The sequence below is a fragment of the Macaca nemestrina genome, chromosome 16 (assembly GCF_043159975.1).
Source record: "Macaca nemestrina isolate mMacNem1 chromosome 16, mMacNem.hap1, whole genome shotgun sequence".
NCBI classification, from domain to species: domain Eukaryota; kingdom Metazoa; phylum Chordata; class Mammalia; order Primates; family Cercopithecidae; genus Macaca; species Macaca nemestrina.
The window spans coordinates 870,221-897,894 of NC_092140.1; the positions used below are offsets into that span (position 1 = coordinate 870,221).

At 51.1% G+C, this 27,674-nt stretch overlaps 2 protein-coding genes across 7 annotated transcripts in view; one reads left to right on the forward strand and one right to left on the reverse strand.

Moving 5' to 3' along the window:
* LOC105485254 (growth hormone regulated TBC protein 1) overlaps positions 1 to 7,892 on the forward strand; it is a 47,461-nt gene extending 39,569 nt beyond the window's left edge. For 3 of the 5 annotated variants that reach the window (XM_071080982.1, XM_071080981.1, XM_024793932.2), the window contains one exon: positions 3,095 to 5,975. In XM_071080982.1, coding sequence (XP_070937083.1) covers positions 3,095 to 3,251 — 157 coding nt within the window. In that variant the 3' untranslated portion in view covers positions 3,252 to 5,975. Of the gene's footprint in view, positions 1 to 3,094; positions 5,976 to 6,608 lie in introns of those variants that run through there. The other 2 variants (XM_071080979.1, XM_071080978.1) reach the window with 2 other exon arrangements.
* LOC105485253 (lysosomal associated membrane protein 1) lies at positions 22 to 27,674 on the reverse strand. 2 transcript variants are annotated; one of them, XM_011747498.3, is made up of 9 exons: positions 27,348 to 27,674; positions 17,108 to 17,229; positions 13,325 to 13,544; positions 12,331 to 12,489; positions 4,469 to 4,656; positions 3,427 to 3,552; positions 2,107 to 2,173; positions 1,857 to 2,027; positions 22 to 1,004 (listed from the first exon to the last, which is right to left on the reverse strand). In XM_011747498.3, the coding sequence occupies exons 1-9, from the start codon at positions 27,400 to 27,402 to the stop codon at positions 865 to 867; spliced, it is 1,248 nt and encodes a 415-aa protein (XP_011745800.1). In that variant the 5' UTR covers positions 27,403 to 27,674; the 3' UTR covers positions 22 to 864. The 2 variants fall into 2 exon arrangements, with proteins under 2 accessions (XP_011745800.1, XP_070937085.1); XM_071080984.1 differs by lacking the exon at positions 27,348 to 27,674 and adding an exon at positions 26,684 to 26,711.

Genomic DNA, 27,674 nt, shown 5'->3' on the forward strand with positions numbered 1-27,674 from the left:
GACAAAAGGACAAGGCCCACACAAAAAAGAAAGAGGCTTTTTATTACATTGTTACAGGCAATGCATTACGTGAGCCGGTCCTGTGTACAATCCCCAAGCCGCGGCGAAACATCACGAGAAGCACCTATCTCACACTGTACACAGCGCAGAACAGGATCACCCCGAATGTCAACAGAAGACCGAAATTCACTTTACAAAAAAAAATAAAAATAACACCCATTTTTATATTTAAAAAAGTGCCAGCCCTTGAGCCGCAGAGCATGAGACGCCCAAGGACACGCCGCTGCTGGAACGAGGCCGCCAGCCGCGTGTGGCCAGCCTGTCCTGGCCTTTAAAGCTGAACTGAAGTGCTCCAGACACTCATCTCTGGAGTTCCTCTGTCTTAGGATTTTCCCTCTCTACGGTTGTAATGTGTGAGCATGTCAGCCTGACGACGAGTGACCTTCATGTGTCCTACATGTGACGGCCGGAGGCTTTCCCTTTGTAAGGCTTAAATCTGAGTGCAGTAAAGAATGAAGAAACCAAACACCAGAATCCTAAAGTCAAATGATAGTGGAGCCAGTGCCAATTTAGAGCAGCACTCCCACCCTCCCTCCGAGAGAGCAGCACTCCCACCCTCAGAGTTCTACTTTGGTAAATATTAATGTTTAACCAGTTAGCAAAATATTTAACCCAGTTAGCAAAATTAACACCGTCATTTCAATAGTTACTCTGTTGTGCATAGTAAATGCTGCAAGATGAACTTCACATTGGATGAAGCAGATTTGAGAAACGTTTGCCAGAAAGTGTGCCTCCCCCTCGACAGGACCCTAAGCCCAGGGAAAGGAACAGAGGCCCCTGCAGCTGCTGTTCCTGCTTGCCGGGCTAGATCGTCTGGTAGCCGGCGTGACTCCTCTTCCTGCCGACGAGGTAGGCGATGAGGACGATGAGGACCAGCCCCGCCAGGGCGCCGCCCACAGCGATGGGGATCAGCATGTTGTTCTCGTCCAGCAGACACTCCTCCACTGCCAAGACAGACGGATGGCGTCAGGGCTGCGCTCACACGGGGGCCTGCAAACAGGCCTCTCTCCCCAACCACCCTCCACATCAGCCAAAAGGCAAGAGGAACCCTGGCGGAAGGTTCCAGGTCCAGCTGGAACTGTCACTTGGGGAAGCCGCTGCAGAGACTGGTGCTCTCTGCAAGCGAGGAAACCACACACCTTTCTTCCCCGTCTGGAATCGGGCTGTGGCCGGACAGCTGTGCTGCGTCCAGGGCCTCTGGGCACATCAGACGACAGTTTTGTATTTGACTTTCATGGGAGAAGTGCCACCGCTGTTTCTTAAAATGATCCCTCACTCTCTTTTTTTTTTTTTTTGAGACGGAGTCTCGCTCTGTCACCCGGGCTGGAGTGCAGTGGCCGGATCTCAGCTCACTGCAAGCTCCGCCTCCCGGGTTTACGCCATTCTCCTGCCTCAGCCTCCCGAGTAGCTGGGACTACAGGCGCCCGCCACCTCGCCCGGCTAGTTTTTTGTATTTTTTTTAGTAGAGTCGGGGTTTCACTGTGTTAGCCAGGATGGTCTCGATCTCCTGACCTCGTGATCCACCCGTCTCGGCCTCCCAAAGTGCTGGGATTACAGGCTTGAGCCACCGCGCCCGGCCAGATCCCTCACTCTCCCATGGTACCAGGGGCTCCTAGCTGATACACACTGGGCCTTGCTAAGGCAGGGGAAGCTTCCTCAGACTGGGAAGAAGAAACAGCTCCTTGCAGAGGAATAGAGGCATGGCCCCAGCCCACACAGAAGCAACTATATGTCCACAGGCGGAGTCTGAAGCGCGTCCTCCACACCCCACGACAGCTGCCCTCGGTGACACTCACCAGAGCCAAACTGGCCACCTTCCACCTTGAAAGCCTGGACCCACACTTTGAATATGTTGACTGAAAAGGCCTTCGTGACGCGGACGTGCTCCTCGGCGTTGCACTTGTAGGAGTTGCCGACGGTGGCCTGCAGGGCTCTCAGGGAGCTGTTGGCAGCTTTAAAGGCAGGGTCTGCAACACACACAGAAGTCTAATGACTCCAGGACACCCTGGGCGCGGGGCGGGGCTCGCAGGGATGGTGGGTTCTCACCTCTGGCGTCAGGAAGAGTTGTATTCAACTGGATTCCTTGTAGGAAAAACCGGCTAGAACTTGCATTCTTAAAAAGAAAAATGATCTTTAACCACTGAGCAGATTCACAGAAAGATGATCTTTAACCACTTAGTAGATTCACACATTTATCATCAAACTTGAACGGTCATTTGGTAATAAAGCTGACTTCCTACGTTTCTAGTATTAGAACAAAACTGCAGAATACCTTGTCTCTAAAAGGCGTTGTGTATCTGGGGAATGAAAATTTTAGTTAGTTCCTTCCAGACCCTTTTCTGAGAGTCTTGCTCTGTTACCCAGGCTGGAGTGGAGTGATCACCGCCCATTGCAACCTGAACTCTTGGGCTCAAGCGATCCTCCCACCTCAGCCTCCCAAGTAGCTGGGACCACAGGTGTGCGCCACTACGCCCAGCTAACTTGTTTTATCATCTGCGGAAACGGAGCCTCCCTGGGCTGCCCAAGCTGGTCCTTCCAGACCTCTTGAGAGAGTGAGATTCTCTGGAAAACGGGGACTGCAGGAGCTATCACAGCACAGGAAAGCATGATTTGGAAAGCTAAAATTATAAGAAACTGAACTGTTAATTCATTTGCACAGCCATTTAAAGACTGACAAGTACGGCCGGGCGCGGTGGCTCAAACCTGTAATCCCAGCACTTTGGGAGGCCGAGGCGGGCGGATCACGAGGTCAGGAGATCGAGACCATCCTGGCTAACACGGTGAAACCCCGTCTCTACTAAAAAAATACAAAAAAAACTAGCCAGGCGTGGTGGCGGGCGCCTATAGTCCCAGCTACTCAGGAGGCTGAGGCAGGAGAATGGCGTGAACCCGGGAGGCGGAGCTTGCAGTGAGCTGAGATCCGGCCACTGCACTCCAGCCTGGGCGACAGAGCGAGACTCCGTCTCAAAAAAAAAAAAAAAAGACTGACAAGTGACAATTATATGCTTCATGTCTTATGTTGCTAACTGCACAGGCGTCCACCCAAGCAGAAATGCCATCACAGAGCCACAGGGCAGCAGCATCTGAGGCCAGGAGGCCGCGCAGCAGACCCTCATCCTGCATCCCCTCCCCTGCAGCCACTCCAACTGTGGGCACGGCAGCCCCGCCCACATCACCTGCTCCATCTGTGAACAGAATGGAGAAGGGGGAGGGGAACCAAGGAACTCAAAGGCCCAGGATAAAGGGAAGGCAGAAAAAAGTGAGGCCACCTCCTTCCTAACGCTGCCTCCCATGAGCAGACCCAGGTCACAAAAAGATGTGGCGGAGACACAGTGGGTGCCCCCAGAGGCGCCGCCCCAGCCTCACCATCCCGAACTGGAAGAGCAGGACGGTGCTGCCCTCGCTGTGCAGCTCCAGAGTCACCAGGTGGGCGCCGCAGCTCCCGCTGGCCAAGGTCTTGTTGGGGTTGATGTTGAGAAGCCTTGTCACCGTCTGCGTAAGACAAGCAAGCAAGTCAGCACCGTGGCTCAGGTCTTCCACACTCTCGAAAAGACACACAGTCCCGAAACCGTGAATTCAAGGCCACATTTGTCTTAACCCAAATCAGAAGGAAAACACTGAAAGGCCACACAGATTTCGGTGATCTGTGCAGATTTCGGGGTCCCAAGATGACTCTCCCTGCCCCCGTGAGTGCAGCGCCCCCGCGTGGACGGCACCCAGCAGCGCCACCTCCCCCGCGCGGACGGCACCCAGCAGCGCCGCCTCCCCCGCGCGGACGGCACCCAGCAGCGCCGCCTCCCCCGCGCGGACGGCACCCAGCAGCGCCGCCTCCCCCGCGCGGACGGCACCCAGCAGCGCCGCCTCCCCCGCGCGGACGGCACCCAGCAGCGCCGCCTCCCCCGCGCGGACGGCACCCAGCAGCGCCGCCTCCCCCGCGTGGACGGCACCCAGCAGCGCCGCCTTCCCCGCGGCAGCCAGCCTTGCAAACTCACCCCATGGCACGCAAATCGACCCCCACAACCCCCACAGCCTGTCACTATTAGGGGAGAAAAACTATTTCAAAAGAAAACTATAAAAATGTAACACTTAAATGTTTCCATGATAAATATGTAAAGAAACCTTAGGTTCTATCAGGGGCCAAGTGAATGTTTTAGGCTCCATGGGCCACACTGCTCAACAGGCCGTGCTGGGACACCAGCCTTGGATGATGGAACCAGCAGGACGGCTGTGCTCCTACAAAACAGACTCCCTGACACAGATGCCAGCTCTTGTCCTGCAGGGTCACGTCCTGCAAGCTGAGCTCCCACCCTGCCTTACAGCATGACGTGCAGAGATGCTCTCGGTGCACAGGGAGCAGAGCCCCACCCTGCTGTACCATCCCCCTCTCCCAGGCGAGGCCCAGGCCTACCGTGTTGTCCTTCCTCTCATAGGTGAGGTTCAGCTGCAGCCCCATGCTGGCCAGCAGGCAGGTCCCGTTGGTGCCGCTCACGTTGTACTTGTCCACAGAGGGGCTCTCGGGCACCGGTGAGGGCGAGGGGCTGGGTGGCGCAGGCGGCGCTGTGGTTGGGGAAGGCCTGTCTTGTTCACAGCGCGTCTCTGCAGGTACAGTGGAGGGAGATCCAGGTCCGGGTTTCTCATAACCATCAGCAGTTACAGTAAGATCCAAACTCAGAAACAAAACTACACCTGTGGGCTCTGGCGTCCTTGGTGACTAGTTTCTCCGTCGCCCAAGGTGGCTCTCGCTAGTGCCTTTCTACATGCACAGGACAGAGCCGGGTCCTGCAGACTGCAGATGGCTCGCACAGGCCCCCGGGGCACCCTCAGCCTCCACCTCCCACTACCCAGAACAGTTCTGCCTGGGCAGCAGGCACTGCCCACCACATGCCACGCCCCGTGGCTGGACAGGGTCCACTGTGCCACCCTCTTCCTAAAGTGAGGGTGAGAAGGCCTTGACCGCTGTCACGAAGGAGTGGACGCAGGAAGCTGTGCTGCGTGGCCAGCCACCTCCCCCCATGGGAAACGGTGACGACTCAGAAACTGCTCCCTGAGCTGTCGGGTCGGTGCCACGATCGTGCTGGAAATAGTACCAAGAGGAAAACAGGGTTTGCAGCGCACACAGACCAGCCAGGTGGGACGCAGCACAGCCAAGGAGGCCCTCTAGCAGGACAGGGGTCAGGCAGCCTCCGCAAGGACCCCACGTGTGAGCAGACACTCAAAGGTGGGCAAGGCTAGCCAGCTGTGTTGGGTTTTCATCTGGGGAGGTGGCTGTGGGGGACGGGCAAGCATCCTCACGAGGGAGAAGGTACTGAATGTGGGTGCGTCTGAAATCCCCGGACAAGAGGGCACAGTCCAGGGAGTCTGTGGAGGGGCCACATGGCACCCCCAGGGAACGTACAGCAGTCTGAATGTGACTCTGTCTCTCAGCAACTGATCCACCAAGACGTTCACAACACAAATTTATATTCAAAGTCAAGGCAGACTGAACCCTCGGCAGAGCTCTACTGAGTCTTCTGTGGCCAACACTCACACCAACACACCATCAACCTTGAAATCAGGTTCTTTCTTTTACCACTTGTTTCTGTGGATACTCAATAATATTTACATAATTTCTACCCAATTTGATCCTTTCCACAACTCTGCTAGGCTGAGTCAGCACGCGTGAGCCCCAAATATCCAGGGTGGGCAACCCTGCGGGGGATCTGCCCCCATAACTCCATCAGTCACTTGTTGCTTCCGCTTCCATCTCAACAGTCAGTGGCCAATTTGACCTTCACACACCATCTACTCAGGGGAGGAAAGAGATAGGAGATGTCACCTATGACAGCACCCCAACAGGTTCTGGGACACACAACGCAGGACCGCACCCCGGTGAAAAAGCCCCTTCTGGACAGAGCAGAAGATGGCAGAGAAGAGCTGCAGTAACCACACGAAGCTCTGAAGTGAGAGGCACCGACAGCCCCTGGGAGCCGTCCCAACCGGGGATGTGCTCAGGGAACCTCGCTCACTGCCCTTGGCTAAGCTGCAGGTCGACCAGTCCTTTCCAAAACAGCTTCACCTGCTGGGCACGGTGACTCATGTCTGTAATTCCAGGGCTTTGAGAGGCCAAGGAACGAGGACTGCTTGAGCCCAGGAGTTCAAGGCCAGCCTGGAAACACTGGAAGACCCTATCTCCACAAAGAATTTCTAAAAAATTAGCCAGGCATGGTGGCATGAGCCTGAGTCCCAGCTCCTCAGAAGGCTGACTCGGGAGGGCCACGAGCCTGGAGGCTGAGGCTGCGGTGAGCAGTTACTGTGCTACTGCACTCCAGCCTGGGAGACCCTGTCTCAAAAAACAAACAGCAGCTTCACGGTTCCTTTATAAAATATTACAGAACACGGTCAAACAGGCAAAAGTTAAATGTGCAAAACCCAATCAAAACTGGCCAGTCTCCAAATTCTAGTCTAGATGGCCACACGACACACAGAAAAAGCGTCACCTACGCTGCTCTGACAATTATTTTTAAGCTGTGATCCACGTAACACGTTCATTTCCCCCCTTGTTTCTGTAGAGTGGTCACGAGAAGTTGGAAACACATCATCAGGTCTAACCACCAGTTTAAAAAATTGGAACTTGAGAAATGAGTATGGATAAAATGCCCTCTTCCTTCTACCCGAATTACAAACGCAAAACCCTCACTCTCCTTCCCTGAACTCACACTATTAATACCCAAGTCCTTCCTGCTGCGGACGAGGACTGACGGACGGAGAGCTCGTCACCGAGGACTGACGGAGAGAGAGCTCATCACAGAACACGCTGGAGAGTGCCCTGCACTGCCCAGGGGGAGACGGTGGCACAGGAGCCTCTCGGACGAAGATACTGACAGAGCTCGTCACAGAACACGCTGGAGAGCGCCCTGCGCTGCCCGGGGGGAGACGGTGGCACAGGAGCCTCTCGGAGACCTGAGGACCTGGGGGTCCACTGCACGCCTCCCCCAACCCCCTCCGGAGAGCAGCACTAGCCAGGCCTTTCCAAAGCTCATGTGCTCTGAAGGCCCCTCCTCTCCTGGCAACAGCAGATACTCACACCAACCTGCAGGCTGCAATTCAGAGCCTCAGGGGGTCTGTGAGGATGAGACTGGTTCGCACCCAGGCTCCCGGCTCATAGCTCCCCCCCCCCACACAGCCCTCTTACAGTCTTCTGTGAAAATGTTGGCTGTGTCAGGCCTCTGACCTTCTCCTGCCCCTTTCATCTGTCCTAAGGCAGGACTCTCATCCTCCCCACCTTTCTGATGGTAGGTCTTTTTTTTTCTTTCTTTTTTATTGAGACGAGTCTCACTCGCTCTGCCATCCAGGCTGGAGTGCACTGGCGCGATCTCAGCTCACTGCAACCTCCGCCTCCAATGTTTTACCATTGATTCCTTCTATTTAAGCTAAGAGTCAGACTCTGTTCCTAGGAATAAAAAAAAATGCCGCCAAATTGGGTGGGAGGTGAGACATGGTGACCTGTGTATGAAGGTGACCTCTATTTCCAACTCCTAACAGGGGTCAGGCAGTCCTCTGACTCATTCAACAAGCGTGCACCTATCAGACCCTGAGGATAAAAGACGACAACACCCCACTCCTCCAGGTGAACTCAGAAACCCAGAAGCCTGGCTGGGCCTCGCCGTACATCTGCTAACCCCATGTGGGCCGGGGCTGGAAATCCGGTTTGGAGAGACCCCTGGCTGACTCCAGCCTCAGGCACAGCTGTACTCAGACCCTCCGGAGTGACAGTCATCCATCCTGTTTTTGTTTGTTTGAGATGGAGTCTCACTCTGTCACCCAGGCTGGAGTGCAGTGGCATGATCTAGGCTCACTGCAACCTCCACCTCTCAGGTTCAAGCGATTCTCCTGCCTCAGCCTCCTGAGTAGCTGGGACTACAGGCACCTGCCACCGCGCCCGGCTAATTTTTGTATTTTTAGTAGAGATGGGTTTTCGCCATGTTGGCCAGGTTGGTCTCAAACTCCTGACCTGAGGTGATCCACCCACCTCGACTTCCCAAAGTGCTGGGATTACAGGCGTGACCCACCGCATCCAGCCACATCTGCCCTACTTTGAAGATGCTCAGGAAGGAAGGTACAAAACCAACAGGAAAGTCCATTCAAAGTTGGCTTATGCGGCCGGGTGCGGTGGCTCACGCCTGTAATCCCAGCACTTTGGGAGGCCAAGGCGGGCGGATCACAAGGTCAGGAGATCGAGACCACAGTGAAACCCCATCTCTACTAAAAATACAAAAAATTAGCTGGGCGTGGTGGTGGGCACCTGTAGTCCCAGTTACTCGGGAGGCTGAGGCAGGAGAATGGCATGAACCCAGGAGGCGGAGCTTGCAGTGAGCCGAGATTGCGCCACTGCACTCCAGCCTGGGCGGCAGAGCGAGACTCCGTCTCAAAAAAAACAAAAACAAAAACAAAACTTGGCTTCATTTCCTTTAAAAATAAAATCTACGAGGTCCCCGAGCTTTATTAGATAAGATGATGTATTGAAAGGCAATACAGGCCGGGCACGGTGGCTCACATGTGTGATCCCAGCAGTTTGGGAGGTCCAGAGTCCGAGACCATCCTGGCCAACATGATGAAACGCCCCCCCTACTAAAAATACAAAAATTAGCCAGACGTGGTGATGTGCACCCATAATCCCAGCTACTCAAGAGGCTGAGGCAGGAGAATCGCTTGAACCCAGGAGGCCAAGGTTGCAGTGAGCCGAGATTGCGCCACTGCACTCCAGCCTGGGCGACAGAGCGAGACTCTGTCTCAAAAAAAAAAAAAAGCAAGATGAATGAGGCTTTCTGGTCCAGCGCCACCCAGGCTGGAAGCAGCCTCCAGGGGGCCCCACCCCAAGCACACGGGCATCTCCACAACGGCTGCCTCCAGGAGGGGCAAGTGGCCAGGGCTGGGCTGTTGGGCCTTTTCCACTTGGAATCACATGCGTGGTCTCCATTAAAAAAGGAACCAATGTCCGGGATCTGGACACGGAGGGAGGCTGTGGGAGGCTGTACATGCACAGCAGCAGAGAATACACGGAAACCTAAGACTGCTCTCAAAACTAGTCTATCTTAAAACTAATTATTAGCCTGAAGAAACAGTTTCTCAGAAGAACCTAACAAGCTTCTCCGGACCTGTGAAGCCTTGTCTTTCGTCTAGAGAATCCTGCCACCCGTCTCAGGTGCTCAACATCCTTGCTGACCTTCACCTAGCAGCCCCTCACTTCCAGGCAGAAGTAAGGGAGCCATCACGTGACACGCACCCTTCGGTCACAGAGCCACATGCGGATGTGACACGTTCTGCAACCGTGTCCGGGCCTGGCCAATAGGGAGTCCCCAACCAAGGTCAGCACCCAATTCTCTCTCACTTCCCAAAAGCTCTGACAGAGAGTGCATACCTTTCCTTCTCCTCTTCAAGCCACACTGATGCAGCCCAGAGGCAGCCAGCTAGGTGTGGAGCCCAGATAATTCCCAATCGATAACCGGGAACACTACCCCCATGTGTCACTCTTAACTCCCACTCGGTAGGGAGTGCTGCCCTAGCTGAAGTCATCTTTAGCTCTGCATGTCTGAGAGCATGAACACACCTAGACAGGCTGCCAGACGGCCGTCCTCAGACACACGCAGCCCGTGACCTGGACAGGCTGCCAGACGGCCGTCCTCAGACACACACGGCCCATGTGAGGGGACTCTAGCCCGCTCTTCCCGATGAAGCAGACACGACTCCAGGCTCCGTGTGAACAGAGGCTGCACCAGGAAAGGGGCTGTCACCACGGCCCCCGGGGCCCTGTGCTGAGGATTAAAGGCAGCAGCACCTGTAGAGGACCCAGCTCCTAAGTGTGTTTCCGTCCAAGCCTCCCCTATGGGAGCCCACACGGCCCCACCAGGTCCCAGTCACACCCGGGGTTTCCCATGTTTCCGTCCAAGCCTCCCCTATGGGAGCCCACGTGGCCCCATCAGGTCCCAGTCACACCCGGGGTTTCCCAGTCGGGCTCCTTTTCACCCACTCATCAGGGGAGGCAAAGTTTGCTATAAAGCAAGAGACAGTAAATACTTTAGACTTTGTGGGCTGTGGCTCTCTGTCAAGACAACACAGCCCTGCCACTGTTCATACAAAAGCAACCACAGATAATGTGTAAATAAGTGAGTGTGGCTGCGTTCCAAGAAAATTTAATTAATTTATGGACACTGAATTTTAAATAATCTTTGTGTGTCAATAAATACTCGTTTTCTGATTTGTGCTATGTTACATTTATAAACCAAAAAGCCATTCTTAGCTCATGGGCTGTATGGAAATTGGAGTTGGGCAAGACCGGCCCAGCACCAGGGGCTGCCGACCTGCAAGAGTACCTGCTCCTCGGGGAGCGGGAGACGGACGAGCCTCCTGGAGCCCAGCAGTCACTCCTCAGCCTTTAAGCAAGACTGCTGAGGAATGTTGCAAACCAAAGGTCTCCACAGCAGTTCTCAAGGTTAGAGAAGGCTGTGATGTCTCCATATATTTCTAGAAGCCAGGAAAGCCCACGCTAAGGGATGTCTCCACACATATTTCTATCAGCTGGGAAAGCCCACCCTAAAGCAAATCACAGGCTCTCACACTTCAGCAAAATGACAACAACCTATGACCTGGACTGTGAGGCTCAGGAGAGAAGCTCCTCAACAGTAACAGGATTTACCAGGTGTTTGCTACTGAACTCTGGGCCAGATGCTGAGATACACACTTTGCATGCATTTCTCTTTTAATTCTAACAATCTTCCAAGACAGGCTTTTAATCTTATCCCACATGCAAAGAAAATGAGAGGTAAACTACTCTGCTCAAGATCACAGGGCCAGAAGGTGGCCTGGACCCTGCCTGACCCCAGAGCCTGGCGGCTGGGTTAGCAGGTGCATCATCGCGGCCCTGACCTCCTCAGAAAGGCAGTGCTGGTCTTTCTGCACCTGTCCCTAAGCTGGCTGGCAAGAGCCGGATGGAGGTAAGACTAGGTCTCTGTGAAGGCAACTGGCTCACACTGCGAGAGATCTGTGACCTGATCCCACCATCTCTGCCCCAGCAGAACTGGCTCACACTGCGAGAGATCTGTGACCTGATCCCACCATCTCTGCCCCAGCAGAACTGGCTCACACTGCGAGAGATCTGTGACCCTGATCCCACCATCTCTGCCCCAGCAGAACTGGCTCACACTGCGAGAGATCTGCGACCTGATCCCACCATCTCTGCCCCAGCAGAACTGGCTCACACTGCGAGAGATCTGCGACCTGATCCCACCATCTCTGCCCCAGCAGAACTGGCTCACACTGCGAGAGATCTGCGACCTGATCCCACCATCTCTGCCCCAGCAGAACTGGCTCACACTGCGAGAGATCTGCGACCTGATCCCACCATCTCTGCCCCAGCAGAACTGGCTCACACTGCGAGAGATCTGCGACCTGATCCCACCATCTCTGCCCCAGCAGAACTGGCTCACACTGCGAGAGATCTGCGACCTGATCCCACCATCTCTGCCCCAGCAGAACCGGCTCACACTGCGAGAGATCTGTGACCCTGATCCCACCATCTCTGCCCCAGCAGAACCGGCTCACACTGCGAGAGATCTGTGACCCTGATCCCACCATCTCTGCCCCAGCAGAACTGGCTCACACTGCGAGAGATCTGTGACCCTGATCCCACCATCTCTGCCCCAGTAGAAGCACAAAGGTTTCAACTGCTTTGCCCTTCTGACATTTTCAAGTAATAATTGTATGTATTTACCATGTGTCAGGATGTTTTGAAATACATCTACAGCTAAAATCAAACACTTTTTTATGGTGAGAAGAGTTAAAATCTACTTAGCAATATTCAAGCCAGAATACATTATTAACTGTAGTCACATGCTATACAACAGATCTCTCCAACTAATTCCTCCTGCCTTCCTGAAACTTTCTATCTTCTGACCAACTTCGCCCCCTAGCCCCTGGTGACCACCATTCTCTCTACCTCCCCGAGTGCTACTTCTTTAGCTCCCCTGGGAGGGAGACCACACAACATCTGTCTCTGTCCTGGGATATTTCACTTCAATCTTCTACCCTTTATAATCAACATGTGTCCACCCTCATCTACAAGTCACCTGCCCTAGGAAGAAGGATGAGAACGTTCTGCAGAGACGTCCCTGGCCGTGTGCACACGCCTTCCAAGCAGAGCCCAGCGCCAGGACACAGAGGAGTGAGGTCACCCACAGTCACTGCAGCCCAACTACCCACCCACTAGCACCAGAGGGCCAAGGGTCAGTGTCCTACCTTCCCTGCTGAAGCTGCTGTTGGAAAGGTACGCCTGGATGGTGGCATCGTGGAGCGTGACGGTCACGTTGTTCATGTGGACCTGGGTGCCACTAACACATCTGTATTTTTTATCTATATCTGCCCTGATGTCAGTTATAGATTCCACAGTCTTGATTTCTAGATTTAAAAAGAAAAAAAAAATCACAATTGCAAACCACTTTTAGTACTTAATGTGTTTTTTATTTTAGCCCTGACGTCAGTTACAGATTCCACAGTCTTGATTTCTAGATTTAAAAAGAAAAATCACTTGTCGTACTTAGTTTATTTTATGTGTTTTTAATTTTTTTTGAGACGGAGTCTTGCCCTGTCGCCCAGGCTGGAGTGCAGTGGCGTGATCTCGGCTCACTGCAACCTCTGCCTTCTGCGTTCAGATGATTCTCTTGCTTCAGCCTCTTGAGTAGCTGGGATTACAGGCACACGCTACCATGCCCAGCTAATTTTTGAACTTTTTGGAGAGAGGGGGTTTCACCACGTTAGTCAGGCTGGTCTCGAACTCCTGACCTCATGATCTGCCCGCCTCGGCCTCCCAAAGTGCTGGGATTACAGGCGTGAGCTACCATGCCTGGCTGCGTGTTTTTTAATTTTTTAGAGAGAGTCTCACTCGGTCACCCAGGCTGGAGTGCAGTGGCGCCATCTTGGCTCACTGCAACCTCTGCCTCCTGGGTTCAAGCGATTCTCCTGCCTCAGCCTCCCGAGTAGCTAGGATTACAGGTGCCTGCCACCGCACCTGGCTAATTTTAGTATTTTTAGTAGAGACAGTGTTTTGCAATGTTGGCCAGGCTGGTCTCAAACTCCTGACCTCAAGTGATCTGTCTGCCTCAGCCTCCCAAAATACTAGGATTACAGGTGTGAGCCACTACACCCAACCTGTAATTCTCAGGTAAAAGTAACTTTAGACAATCCTCCAACCCAATTTTCTATCACTTTATAATCGGCCCACTTTGGTTCTTACCTTTGGAGCTTGCATTGGGGAAAAGGTGTGTGTCTGACAAGTTATAAATAAAACTCATGAGCTGGACGCTGTAACGAGTTGCATTTCTTGTGAAATTGAGGGTTAGTGTCTGTCCTCTTCCAAAAGCGATCACGAGGCTGGGGTCAGAAGTGTTCTCTTTGCCACAGGAGCTGCTGTTGAGCACTACTTTGGCATCTGATGGCAGGTCAAAGGTCATGTTCTAGAATAAACACAATTAAATATAACCCAATTGGGATACAGGTTATTAAAAGTTCAAAGAGAGGCCGGGCGCGGTGGCTCACGCCTGTAATCCCAGCGCTTTGGGAGGCCAAGGCGGGCGGATCACAAGGTCAGGAGATCGAGACCACGGTGAAACCCCGTCTCTACTAAAAATACAAAAAATTAGCCGGGCGCGGTGGCGGGCGCCTGTAGTCCCAGCTACTCAGGAGGCTGAGGCAGGAGAATGGCGGGAACCCGGGAGGCGGAGCTTGCAGTGAGCCGAGATCGCGCCACTGCACTCCAGCCTGGGCGACAGAGCGAGACTCCGTCTCAAAAAAAAAAAAAAAAAGTTCAAAGAGAGATTTTCTGTAAGTCTGATATAAACTTATACTCCATTTCCAGCTATCACTACTGAGATACTCATTTTTAATATAAACCAAAGAAAGGTTAGTATTACATGTCAGTAACAGACTGAAAAGTATTTCCGGTATAAGAGACAGTTGACTTAATAATTCTTATAATCAAAAATTTGCAGCTGGGCACGGTGGCTCACGCGTGTAATCCCAACACTCTGGGAGGCTGAGGTGGGGGGACTACTTGAGCCCAAGAGTTCAAGACCAGCCTGGGCAACATAGCAAGACCCCATCTCTACAAAAACAAAATAAACTAATTGTGGTGGCATCTGCCTGTAGTCCCAGCTACTCAGGAGACTGAGGCAGGAGAATCGCTTGAGTCTAGGTTTGAGGCTGCAGTGAACTACGATTGCACCACTGCACTCCAGCCTGGGCAACACAGCAAGACCCTGTCTCTAAACAGAACAAAACAACCCCATAAATTTTCTGTTAATATAACAGAATTTAAAGCGTCTTGAAATTGAAATAATTCAAACCGGTTTCAGGGTGAGATATATATTTGAGAAAAGCTATCACTACTTTTTTGCTATAGAAATATTCATTTAAATAATGTTTCTTTAAACAAAGGAAGTGTTCATAGCAGAAATGTTTAAATTTACTATTATAAGCAAAACAAGCAACTGGAAAACCACCTAATGTTCATCAAAATAAACCAGATAGGTCAAATGAACTACAGTGAAGCAGTATACTAATGTGGGCCAAAAAAACACCACGAAACTACAGAGGTGATAAAGACATGCATAACAGCATAAGGTGACCTCATTTGTGAAACATAATTTACAACAAAATATTTTAAAAATCCAACCACCAAAACCAAACATTTAAAAAGTGATGTAGAAATTAAATAAAAAGTGCTTGGAGACCAGGTACGTTGGGGCACGCCTGTAATCCCAGCACTTTGGGAGGCCGAGGTGGGCAGATCACCTGAGGTCAGGAGTTCGAGACCAGCCTGACCAATGTGGAGAAACCCTATCTCTACTAAAAATACAAAAATTAGCTGGGCACATGCCTGTAAACCCAGCTACTCGGAAGGCTGAGGCAGGAGAATTGCTGGAACCCAGGAGGCAGAGGTTGCTGTGAGCCAAGACCGCACCACTGCACTCCAGCCTGGGTGACAAGAGCAAAACTCTCAAAAAAAAAAAAAAAAAAAAAAAAAAGTGCTCGGAGGCCAGGTACAGTAGGGCCCGCCTGTAATCCCAGCACTGTGGGAGGCCAAGGTGGGCAGATCACTTGAGGCCAGGAGTTTAAGACCAGCCTGGCCAACATAGTGAAACCCATCTCTACTAAAAATGCAAATAATTAGCTGGCCATGGTGGCACGCACCTGTAGTCCCAGCTACTGAGGAGGCTGAGGCACGAGACTGAGTCAAACCTGGGAGGCGGAGGATACAGTAAGCCGAGATCTTGGCACTGTACTCCAGCCGCCTGGGGGACAGAGTTTGACTCTGTCTCAGAAAAAAGAAAAAAGGCTTTGACATACTTGTCAAATTTGAGACTGGACTTTTTTTTTTTTTTTTTGAGATGGTCTTGCTCTGTCACCCAGGCTGGAGTGCAGTGGCAAGATCATAGCTCACTGCAGCCTCGACCTCACAGGCTCAATCAATGCTCCCACCTCAGCCTCCCAAGTAGCTGGGATCACAGGCACGCTCCACCATGTCTGGCTTTTTTTTTTTTTTTTTAAAGAGATAAGATCTCGCTGTCTTGGATTTTTAAAATATTCTGTTATTACAAAAGGCTTTAATCATCCCAAATAAACACAAAGCCATTTCAACAAAACTACTAAGGAACATTTTAATCAAACTAGTACAGTCTTTGTAGAACTGCATGTCAAACAACCATTTATATACATTTCTTGGAGTACAATAATTTCTCTAAAGTAAATCAGGCCGGGTGCGGTGGCTCACGCCTGTAATCCCAGCACTTTGGGAGGCTGAGGCGGGCGGATCACAAGGTCAGGAGATCGAGACCATCCTGGCTAACACGGTGAAACCCCATCTCTACTAAAAATACAAAAAATTGGCCGGGCAAGGTGGCAGGCGCCTGTAGTCCCAGCTACTCAGGAGGCGGAGGCAGGAGAATGGCGTGAAAGCGGGAGGCGGAGCTTGCAGTGAACCGAGACTGCGCCACTGCACTCCAACCTGGGCAACAGAGTGAGACTCTGTCTCAAAAAATAAATAAATCAAAGTCACATTCACAGAGCATGAAAAAGATTCAAGACTTAATTACTGATAGGGGAGTGTGTTAACAAATTATGGTGAACTAACATAATAAAGTATTACATTATGATCATAAAAGACAATCATGAAGAAAACTAGAGCTGGGAGCGGTGGCTCACCCCTGTAATTCCAACACTTTGGGAGGCCGAGGTAGGCAGATCACTTGAGGTCAGGAGTTTGAGACCATCCTGGCCAACACGGTGAAACCCCATCTCTACCAAAAATACAAAAATCAGCCAGGCATGGTGGTGGGCACCTGCAGTTCCAGCTACTCAGGAGGCTAAGCAGGAGAACTGCTTGAACCCAGGAGACGGCCAAGGTTGTGGTGAGCTCAGATCATGCCACCACACTCCAGCCTGGGCGACAAAGCGAGATTCCGTCTCAAAAAAAGAAAAAAAAAGAAAACTAGAAAAATGTTCATGACAGGCCAGATGCAGTGACTCATGCCTGTAATCCCAGTTCATTGGGAGGCTGAGGCGGGCGGATCACGAGGTCAGGTGATCGAGACCATCCTGGCTAACATGGTGAAACCACAACTCTACTAAAAATACAAAAAATTAGCCGGGCGTAGTGGCGAGTGCCTGTAGTCCCAGCTACTCGGGAGGCTGAGGCAGGAGAATGGCATGAACCCGGCAGGCAGAGTTTGCAGTGAGCGGAGATCGCGCCACTGCACTCCAGCATAGGCGACAGAGTGAGACTCCGTCTCAAAAAAAAAAAAGTTCATGATAAACGGTGAGGTGCAGCACATATAGAAGTTTGTTACCGTGCCTGTGGCTATGGCACATAACACAGGTTACTGACAACGCCAGAAGGAAATACGCAGATAGGAAAAGTACCATGTTTATATGGGGCCATTTTTCAAAGACTTGGTTGAAATGTTAAAAATCATCTTTCCACACACACAAGGGAAGCACGAAGTGCCCTGGTGTTTCCTACCTTAGGGCCACTCTTGGTGTCGTAGTTCACTGAGAAGGCAGCAGAGAAGTTGGCCATTATGCAAGCGGTCCCGTTGCCATTTTTCACCATAAACATTGCTGCTGATGCACAATGCGTGAGGCCTGTCAATTCCAGGGAAGACAGAGACCATCAAAAACTCTCCAGAAAACACGACTGAGTATCCCCAGTTTCCACAGCTGTAGCAGTGATGGGTTTTGTTACAAGATTCCACAAGATTCCACTGTTTCTCTTTTTTTTTTTTGAGACGGAGTCTCACTCTGTCACCAGGCTGAAGTGCAGTGGTGCAACCTCAGCTCACTGCAACCCCCACCTCCCAGGTTCAAGCAATTCTCCTGCCTCAGCCTCCCAAGTAGCTGGGACTGCAGGCACATGCCACCAAACCCAGCTAATTTCTGTTTTTAGTAGTGACAGGGTTTTGCCATGCTGGTCAGGCTGGTCTTGAACTCCTGACCTCAGATGATCCACCCAAAGTGCTGGGATTATAGGCGTGAGTCACTGCACCCAGCCTCCACTGTGTTTCTTAAATCCAATGAAGAACCAGACACATGGATTACGCGGCCAGTTCACCTGGTGCCCTGTCCCTTGTGGATACTGTTCTGGAATTGTCATCTCTAAGCCCATCTGATTGAGTATGCCAGCCTAGTCTTTTGCTATTTAGCGCTTTATTTCAGAACACTTATCAAGAAGGCACATGTCAATTTCTGCGTCATCCTAGGCATACGCTGCTCGGCCCTTTTCAGAGGATCTCTGTAAGACGTGGTGCCTTGAAGGCACGACTCGCCCATCTGCAGAAATCCAAGGGAGAGTCTGCAGGATCTTTCACTGTGGTCCTGACCTGCTACTTAACATCTGGTCAGTTTTATTTCTCATGGACTCAAAGGGCTGAGCTCTTTGCCCAATTTCAGAAAGGTCCTCACAGCACCGCATATCCGGTGGAGTGGCTTCCCTTCCCCTTCCTGAAGCAAAGGGACAGAATGGAAGCGCTAGAGGTCTTGCCAGCTTGACAGTGGTCACTGCTAAATATTTCCTCTCTTACCCCACTTCCCTGATCAAGATGTTTGGCAACAAATGCAATCTGATCACTATGGTAGAGACGCTGGTAATTGTACAAATCGCACGTTATTACACAGTTTCTTCATTACAGACTGGAAAACAGGTGGTTTTGCCTGTTCTAAAGCCAAACACCTATCTGCCACCACTGGGAACCATGCAGAAAATGGCATGCTTTCACTTGTCTCTGCTGCCACAAGCTCATGTATGCCAGTCCGGTGAGCACTCACCCCCGGGCTGATCTCACACTGCGTGAGCACACACACACCTGGCTCTCATTTGTCACGCCTAAGTGTAAGTGCAATTCAGGCATGCTGTGAGGGCAGATACTGAAACACAGGACGCTCAGCTTTTCATTTAAAATCCTAGTACCCCAGGCCGGGCGCAGTGGCTCAAGCCTGTAATCCCAGCACTTTGGGAGGCCGAGATGGGCGGATCACGAGGTCAGGAGATCGAGACCATCCTGGCTAACATGGTGAAACCCCGTTTCTACTAAAAAATACAAAAAACTAGCCGGGCGAGGTGGCGGGCGCCTGTAGTCCCAGCTGCTCGGGAGGCTGAGGCAGAAGAATGGCGTAAACCCGGGAGGCGGAGCTTGCAGTGAGCTGAGATCCGGCCACTGCACTCCAGCCTGGGCGACAGAGCAAGACTCCGTCTCAAAAAAAAAAAAAAAAAAAAAAAAAATCCTAGTCCCTGGAAAAGTGATGGATTCCAACGAATCCAACTCATTTCAACCTTGGGTCTTTCACAAAATAAAATCTTTAGGGCAACTATTCTTCAAGCCTAAAGCAAAGCATATAACCAGAAGTCCCACCTATCTTCCCTTTGGTAGAGGAAATACCAAAATCTATGTCCATAAAGAAAAGGTGCTGCCAGGCACGGTAGCTCACACCTGTAATCCCAGCACTTTGGTGGGAGGCTGAGGCGGGTGGACCACAAAGTCAGGAGTTCAAGACCAGCCTGATCAACATGGTGAAACCCCGTCTCTACTAAAACTACAAAAATTAGCTGGGCATGGTGGCAGGCGCCTGTAATTCCAGTTACTCAGCAGGCTGAGGTAGAAGAATCGCTTGAACCAGGGAGGCAGAAGTTGCAGTGAGTCAAGATCGTGCCACTGCACTCCAGCCTGGGTGACAAGAGCAAAACTCTGTCTCAAAAAAAAAAAAAGAAAAAAGAAAGAAAGAAAAAGAAAAGGTGCTACGGGACAATGAAATAAAGTAGGGCATGAAAGGAAACCTCCAGCCTACTGTCTGCGTTGCTTGGTTTTTCAACCCACACTCTGCAACACTCAGGCAGGATCATACTAACGGCACTTCCAATGAATCTAGAGAATCTAGAGAAGATTCTATCACTTATTTTCAACATAGTAAAGGTTTCTAAAAACAGACAAAATATTCTCACTCTTGTGAGAGATCAGATGAGTGCACAGAAGCTGCAGCAGATGCCAGCAAGAAAGCAGCAGCGGACAGGCAGACACAGCAGACACCAGAGACTTAACACTGACGGGAGCTCAGCATGGACAGGGCCACTGCCCACCCTGCCCTCAGCTGAGGAGTCACAGGGCTCACAGCCACCACTGACAACCCAGGTGCCCGCATGGGAGCACCCACAGGCCGGCTTTTTATTAAGCTGCCCTTTTATAAGTTTTCTCAAACACTTTTTACCGACCCAAAGCATTTCATTAGGAAATACTTCAAACTAAGTAGTTTTTCAATTATGCAATTTTCTTTCAACTTAGTACATATGCTGAAGGTTTCAGCTTTTTTATTTTTATTTTTTAGAGACTGAGTCTCCCCACTCTTGCCAAGGCTGGAGGGCCGCAGCCCTCCACCTCCCAGGCTCAAGTGATTCTCGTGCCTCAGTCTCCTGAGTAGTTGGGACTACAGGTTTGTACCACCACGTCTGGCTACTTTCTGTATTTTTAGTAGAGACGGGGTAGACAGGGTTTTGCCATGTTGGCCAGGCTGGTCTCCACCTCCTCACCTCAAGTGATCCACCTGCCTCGGCCTCACAAAGTGCTGGGATTACAGGCGTTAAGCCACCATGCCCGGCCAGGTCTCAGCTTTCAGAGGAAAACACAGAAATATTATTTTTTTTTTTTGAGACGGAGTCTCGCGCTGTTGCCCAGGCTGGAGTGCAGTGGCCGGATCTCAGCTCACTGCAAGCTCCGCCTCCCGGGTTTACGCCATTCTCCTGCCTCAGCCTCCCGAGTAACTGGGATTACAGGCGCCCGCCAACTCACTCGGCTAGTTTTTTGTATTTTTTTAGTAGAGACGGGGTTTCACCGTGTTCGCCAGGATGGTCTCGATCTCCTGACCTCGTGATCCACCCGCCTCGGCCTCCCAAAGTGCTGGGATTACAGGCTTGAGCCACCGCGCCCGGCCTCAGAAATATTATTAAAATAAATGTAGCCGGGCGCGGTGGCTCAAGCCTGTAATCCCAGCACTTTGGGAGGCCGAGGCGGGCGGATCACGAGGTCAGGAGATCGAGACCATCCTGGCTAACACAATGAAACCCCGTCTCCACTAAAAATACAAAAAAATTAGCCGGGCGTGGTGGCGGCGCCTGTAGTCCCAGCTACTCGGGAGGCTGAGGCAGGAGAATGGCGGGAACCCGGGAGGCGGAGCTTGCAGTGAGCCGAGATCGCGCCACTGCACTCCAGCCTGGGCAACAGAGCGAGACTCCACCTCAAAAAAAAAAAAAAAAAAAAGTAAAGTGAGCTGTGGCAGCACAAGATGCCTGCATTAGTCTGGAGAGACCCAGGAATTCTGAGTTATTAAACTTATGCTCAGAAGGCAATTTTGGTAAAGAGGAAAATAAGAGCATCAACACACAGAGCTTGGAGAGACAATGTATGTATGCTAAAGGTCAGAAGTTTTTAAAAAAATTCCACAACAGGCCACGCGCGGTGGCTCACGCCTGTAATCCCAGCACTTTGGGAGGCTGAGGTGGGTGGATCACGAGGTCAGGAGATCGAGACCACGGTGAAACCCTGTCTCTACTAAAAATACAAAAAATTAGCTGGGCATTGTGGCGGGCACCTGTAGTCCCAGCTACTTGGGAGGCTGAGGCCGGAGAATGGCGTGAACCGAGGAGCTGGAGCTTGCAGTGAGCAGAGATCGCGCCACTGCACTCCAGCCTGGGTGACACGGTAAGACTCCGTCTCAGAAAAAAAAAAAAAAAAAATCCATAACACTGGCAATTGGTTATCAAAAAAAAAAAAAAAAAGACAGACAAAACACCTTCTCAAATAAGTTTCAATGTTCCCAGTACCTGACAAGTGTCACAGTCCAACAGGACAGCTGTTGGCAGCATCGCCAAGGTGGGCACCCTGGCCTACTGGTGACGGCTATCTCTGGCAGTCTTGTACTCAGACATGAACACGATCACTTCTCCAGGGATCACATAAAGGAGGAACTGTGGCTTGTTCCTTCAAAATACTCCCACTTGGGAGAAATCCTATTCTCTGAAACAAGTGCCGCTGTGGGAAGCATGCGTGCTTCTGAGTCAGAGGCCTCAGTTCTTGGAGGCTCCTCCAGCACTCACTAGCTGTGCAACCATGGCCAGCAGCAGAGCCCAATCCCCAGTCTCTGCGCCCAGAGCAGGAGGGGAAAGTGCCAGTGCCTCGGGGCTGTCGGAGCAGCTGAGCATTTGGTGCCCAGCACTGATGCCAGCTATTATTAAACATCTGCACAGGCACAGAAGGTTCCTATCAAGTTCATCATTCGATCCTCAGTATCTGACACAAAATATCAAAAACTATCTCATTTAACAAGCACTTGGAATGCACTTACTTTGTGCCAGGTGCTGCTCTAAGCACATCCCAATTATCATGACAACTCTTCACAGGGAGATTAAGGCACAGAGCGGTCAACGAACCCACCCAGGTCATGCAGCCAGTGAGTGGTGCAGACCTAGATCTAGAAGAGGGTCTTCTGACCCACTGCACGTGCCCCTCTGAACCACACTGCCTCTCCAGCACTTGACCACTGAGGGAACGGGCTTCCAATCAGGAAACGCTGGGTGCCGTGGCTCATGCCTGTAATCTCAGCACTTTGGGAGGCTGAGGAAGTGGAGGACTGCTTGAGGCTAGGAGTTCCAGACCAGGCTGGTCAACACAGCAAGACCTTGTCTCTTAAAAAAAAAAAATTAAAATTTTTCTGAATTAAAATTAATAAAAATTAAGAAATACTTGCTTTTGACATTAAAGATTACCATCTGAAAAAATGAGTAAAAAACTTCATTTTAAAAAATTAGGCTGGGCGCAGTGGCTCATGCCTGTAATCTCAGCACTTTGGGAGGCTGAGGTAGGCACATCACCTGAGGTCAGAAGTTTTATACTAGTCTAGCCAACATGGCGAAACCCCGTCTCCACTAAAAAAATATATATATACAAAAATTAGCCAGGTGTGGTGGCGCACACCTGTAGTCCCAGCTACTCGGGAGGCTGAGGCAGAAGAATCACTTGAACCCGGGACGGGGAGATTGCAGTGAGCCGAGATCGTGCCACTGCACTCCAGCCTGGACGACAGAAAGACAATCTGTCTCAAAAAAAGAAGAAAAAAAAATTTATTAAGAAATCACATCTTAGGCTGGGCGCAGTGGCTCAACACCTGTAATCCCAGCACTTTCGGAGACCGAGGTGGGCAGATCACCTGAGTTTGAGACCACCCTGACCAACCATGGAGAAACCCTGTCTCCACAAAAAATACAAAATTAGCTGGGCATGGTGGCACATGCCTGTAATCCCTGGTACTTGGGAGGCTAAGGCAGGAGAATCAATTGAACCCGGGACGCGGAAGTTGCAGTGAGCCAAGATCGCACCACTGCACTCCAGCCTGGGCAACAAGAGTGAAACTACGACTCAAAAAAAAAAAAAAGAAATCACATCTTAGTTTTTCTTGGCTTGATTCTTTTAAACATGGTATTTTTATTCTACTTAACCAATGATGTACAATCATTTACAAAGAATTAAAGGAAAAAAATACCATCCCAGGCACTGAATCACCACCTCTAGAGGCAGGGTATAAATATGTGTGTGTGTGTGTGTGTGTATATTTTTTTTTTTATGGAAACAGAGTCTTGTTCTGTCACCCAGGCTGGAGCCCAGTAGTGTGATCTTCACTTACTGCAACCTCTGTCTCCTGGGTTCAAGCAATTCTCCTACCTCAGCCTCCCAAGTAGCTGGGACTACAGGGGCACGCTACCACGCCGGGCTTATTTTTTTTGTATTTTAGGAGAGACGGGATTTCACCATGTTGCCCAGGCTGGTCTCGAACTCCCGAACTCATGCAATCCGCCCGCCTCGGCCTCCCAAAGTGCTAGGATTACAGGTGTGAGCCACCGCGCCTGGCCGTATATTTCTTTTTAATTTTTTTGTAGAGACATTGGTCTCACCGTGTTGCCCAGGCTGATCTCAAGCAATCCTCCTGCCTTAGCCTCCCAAAGTACTGAGATGACAGGCATGAGCAACTGTGCCTTGCTGTGGTATGTATATTTCTAAAAAGCTGATCCTGTGGATCTATGCATATGTTTGGTTAAGAGCCACTGCTATAAATTTGATCCTTTCTTCATGTATGTACTCAGCATTTACTACGTGTCACTCAGGAAGGGAGATACACAGGCAAAAATAATCCCAGTGCAGCCAACCAGATACTACCATGCAGAAGCACATGCAATAAAAGTCTTGGGTACAAAGAAGAAAGAGTAACGTTGTCTGGGATGGGGCTAATGTAATACAGATTCAAAATTATAGGGCTACCAAGACATTCTGACCTCAAATCTACTGACAAAATAGTTCTTTCCATGGTATAACTGACAATCTGCACAATCAAAGGTAACATCAGTTAGTATAATTTTTTTTTTTTTTGAGACGGAGTCTCGCTCTGTCACCCTGAAGTGCAGTGGCACGATCTTGGCTCACTGCAACCTCCGCCTCCCGGGTTCAAGCAATTCTCCTGCCTCAGCCTCCTGAGTAACTGGGACTACAGGCCTGTGCCACCATGCCCAGCTAACTTTTAAAAAATATTTTTAGTAGAGACAGGGTTTCACCATGTTGGCCAGGACAGTCTCGATCTCTTGACCTAGTGATCCGCCTGCCTTAGCCTCCCAAAGTGCTGGGATTACAGGCATGAGTCACCGCACCTGGCTTTTCTTTCTTCTTCTTTTTTTTTTGAAATTGAGTTTTGATTTTGTCGCCCAGACTGGAGTGCAATGGCACGATCTTGGCTCCCTGCAACCCCTGCCTCCCGGGTTCAAGCAATTCTCCTGCCTCAGCCTCCCGCGTAGCTGGGATTACAGGCGCCTGCCACCACACCACGCCCGGCTAATTTTTGTATTTTTAGTAGAGATGGGGGTTCACCACATTGGCCAGGCTGGTCTCGAACCCCTGACCTTAGGTAATCCACCACCTCGGCCTCCCAAAGTGCTGAGATTACAGGCGTGAACTACTGCACCCAGCCAAGTATAAAGTTTTTCAAACCTCCTAAGTGACAGTTGCTCAAGTGGAAAGAGTAAGGCGGTCATCCTGCTGACATCAGTGGTTTAAACGGTCACATTATGCAATCACAGCTAATCGGATCTATCAAGACAAGTTTCGGTTCATGCTTGTCTGAGGTTTCTAAGTATTCAAACACAGTAGCTTTAAGCAATGCCTAATTATTAATATAGTGGAAATTCGTAATTGAGCAGTTTTTTTTTTTTTTAAAGATTTTTGGTGAATTTGCACATTAAAATAAACATTTTAAATATCTTTAAATACAAGTTGTTAAAAGGCCTTTTTTAAAAGTTGGATTTTGGCCAGGCATGGTGGCTCATGGCTGTAATCCCAGCACTTTGGGAGGCTGAGGCAGGCGGATCACGAGGTCAGGAGTTCGAGACCAGCCCAGCCAGCATGGTGAAAACCCATCTCTACTAAAACTACAAAAATTAGCCAGGCATGGCAGCGTGCGCCTATAGTCCCAGTCACTAGGGAGGCTGAGGCAGGAGAACTGCTTGAACCCAGGAGGCAGAGGCTGCAGCGAACCAAGATCACACCACTCACTGCACTCCAGCCTAGGTGACACAGTGAGCCTCTGTCTCAAAAAAAAAAAAAAGGTGGGCCGGGCACAGTGGCTCAAACCTGTACTCCCAGCACTTTGGGAAGCAGAGGCAGGTGGATCACGAGGTCAGGAGTTCGAGACCAGCCTAACCAACACGGTGAAACCCTGTCTCTACCAAAAATACAAAAATTAGCCCAGCATGGTGGCGGATGCCTAATCCCAGCTACTCTGGAGGCTGAGGCAGAAGAATTGCTCGAACCCGGGAGGCAGAGGTTGCAGCGAGCCAAGATTGTGCCACTGCACTCCAGCCTAGGCACAGAGCAACTCCATCTCAAAAAAAAAGTTAAGATTGTAAACATAAAAGATATAATGGAACAGACCTTAGAAGGCTAATTACATGAGCAATATTCCAATCACAGTATCAGGGAGTTACGGATTTTTCACTTCATTTTTAAAGTGAGGTTTTTTTGGATTTTTTTGTTTCGTTTTGTTTTGTTTACGGAGTCTTGCTCTGTTGCCCAGGCAGGGGTGCAGTGGCGTGATCTCGGCTCACTGCAACCTCTGCTTCCCAGCTTCAAGCAATTCTTCTGCCTCAGCCTCCCAAGTAGCTGGGATTACAGGCGTGGGCCACCATGCCCGGCTAATTTTTGTATTTTGTAAAGACCAAGTTTCACCATATTGGCCAGGCTGATCTCGAACTCATGACCTCATGATACGTCCGCCTCGGCCTCCCAAAGTGTTGGGATTACAGGCGTGAGCCACTGCGCCCGGCCTAGAGTGAGTTTTTAAAACATGAAACAAAACATCAAAGTCATGAGGCTTGTGAGCATCTGTAACAAAGAACAATGCAGTTGCTGTGACACGACAAAACTTGTTTCTGCAACTCCTCTCATTAACTACACTGGACCCTGTCGCAGGAGCTGAGTAAGGCTTCAGGTTTACTACTGGAATAAGTATCTCTGTGGCTATTCAGGCAGTTCAAAGAATTCATTTTACACAACAGGCAAAACAAAAAAGTGAAACCAAAATCCATTCACTCACAGTAACAGAGTTTTAGTGTTGGATGGGACTGAGGGATTTAAAGAAGCCAAGGCAGATGGGTACAGGAGTGTATTTCTATATCTACTCAACTCACATACACTTCCTCAGCTTGATTCTACATCACCTTTCAGATCCTGGCACTTAAGATAATCTTCCCATATTACTGGGGGGATGGGGAGGAGATGAGAAAACAGTGCCCCAGAGGTGGGGCGGCGGGGCACATCCGGATTGTCTTAAAGAGACAGCACACATCCTCTTATGAAGAGAGAATAATTAATTAGAATGAAATTCACCAGTCAATACAATATTGAGCACCTACTGCCCGTCTGGGCTCTATAAACTGACAGAAGAGCACGGTGCTTCCCTACATGTTCCCGGGTCCCGCATTTTGGCCTATAGGAACAGCGCTCTTTAAACTACTTACTAGACACGAACATTGCCACCGTGAGTCTGACGCCAGCTTTCCCTCATCTTGTCTGCTACGGAATCTTGTGAAATCCCAAAGAGAACTTTAAAAATTATTTTAACATACACGTGAATTCACAATAACATAAATACACTCGCATCTCCTCCACACCGCTGCAAGAGGCGAAAGGTTCAAGTACAAAGGTGGGGAATGCTGGCGCCGGCTTCTCCCTGTCCTGGCTGAAACCCATGTTGGGAAGAGCTTGATCTAGGTCACCCGCCCGGGGGCTGAGACCACAGACGTCCCTGCTACCTTCGGCGGCGCAGCCTCGTCTAGATCTCACCGCCTCAACTTGCCAGGAAACTTAACGACCTGAAAGCACCAGACCGCCGAGCTTTCGCACTCAACATCCCAGAAAAACTGAGTTCAGTGAGACAGACCCTAGAGGAGCCAGGTCCTGGGATGAGACCTCCTGGTCCCCCAAGCACCTGCCACTGAGTTCTGCCCCGACCCTACGACCCCGAGAGAAACACCCGCCCGCAGGCAGAGCCGGCCGGGGCGGGGAGCAGTGGGTGCGGGGCGACCCGCGGGACAACGACCCGTCAGCCACCCGCCCTCAAGACCCAGGGGCCTCGTCCCCGCCCGGTCCCGCCGCTCCCAGGCCCCGCCTCGACCCCCTCACCGAGCAGCAGCAGCAGCAGCAGCAGGGACCGCCGGGCGCTGCCGGGGGCCGCCATGGCGCGAGGCGGCCGGGTACAGTGCAGGGAGCGGGGGCGCAGGCGGCGGTTGGGCAGCGGACTGCCGGGCGCGGGGGCGGCGGCGGGGCGCGGGAGCCAAGGGCTGGCGTGAGAGACGGCGGCGTTCCCAGACGCAAGAGGCCCGGCCACTGCGACGCCGGCACGAAGAAGACCCCGCGGCCGGCAGCGCCTGTCACGTGAGCTGCGCCGCGCCCGGGCGTCACGTGACCCCGAGGGTCTCGCGAGAGCGCGCGCGTCGGGCGCCGGCGGAT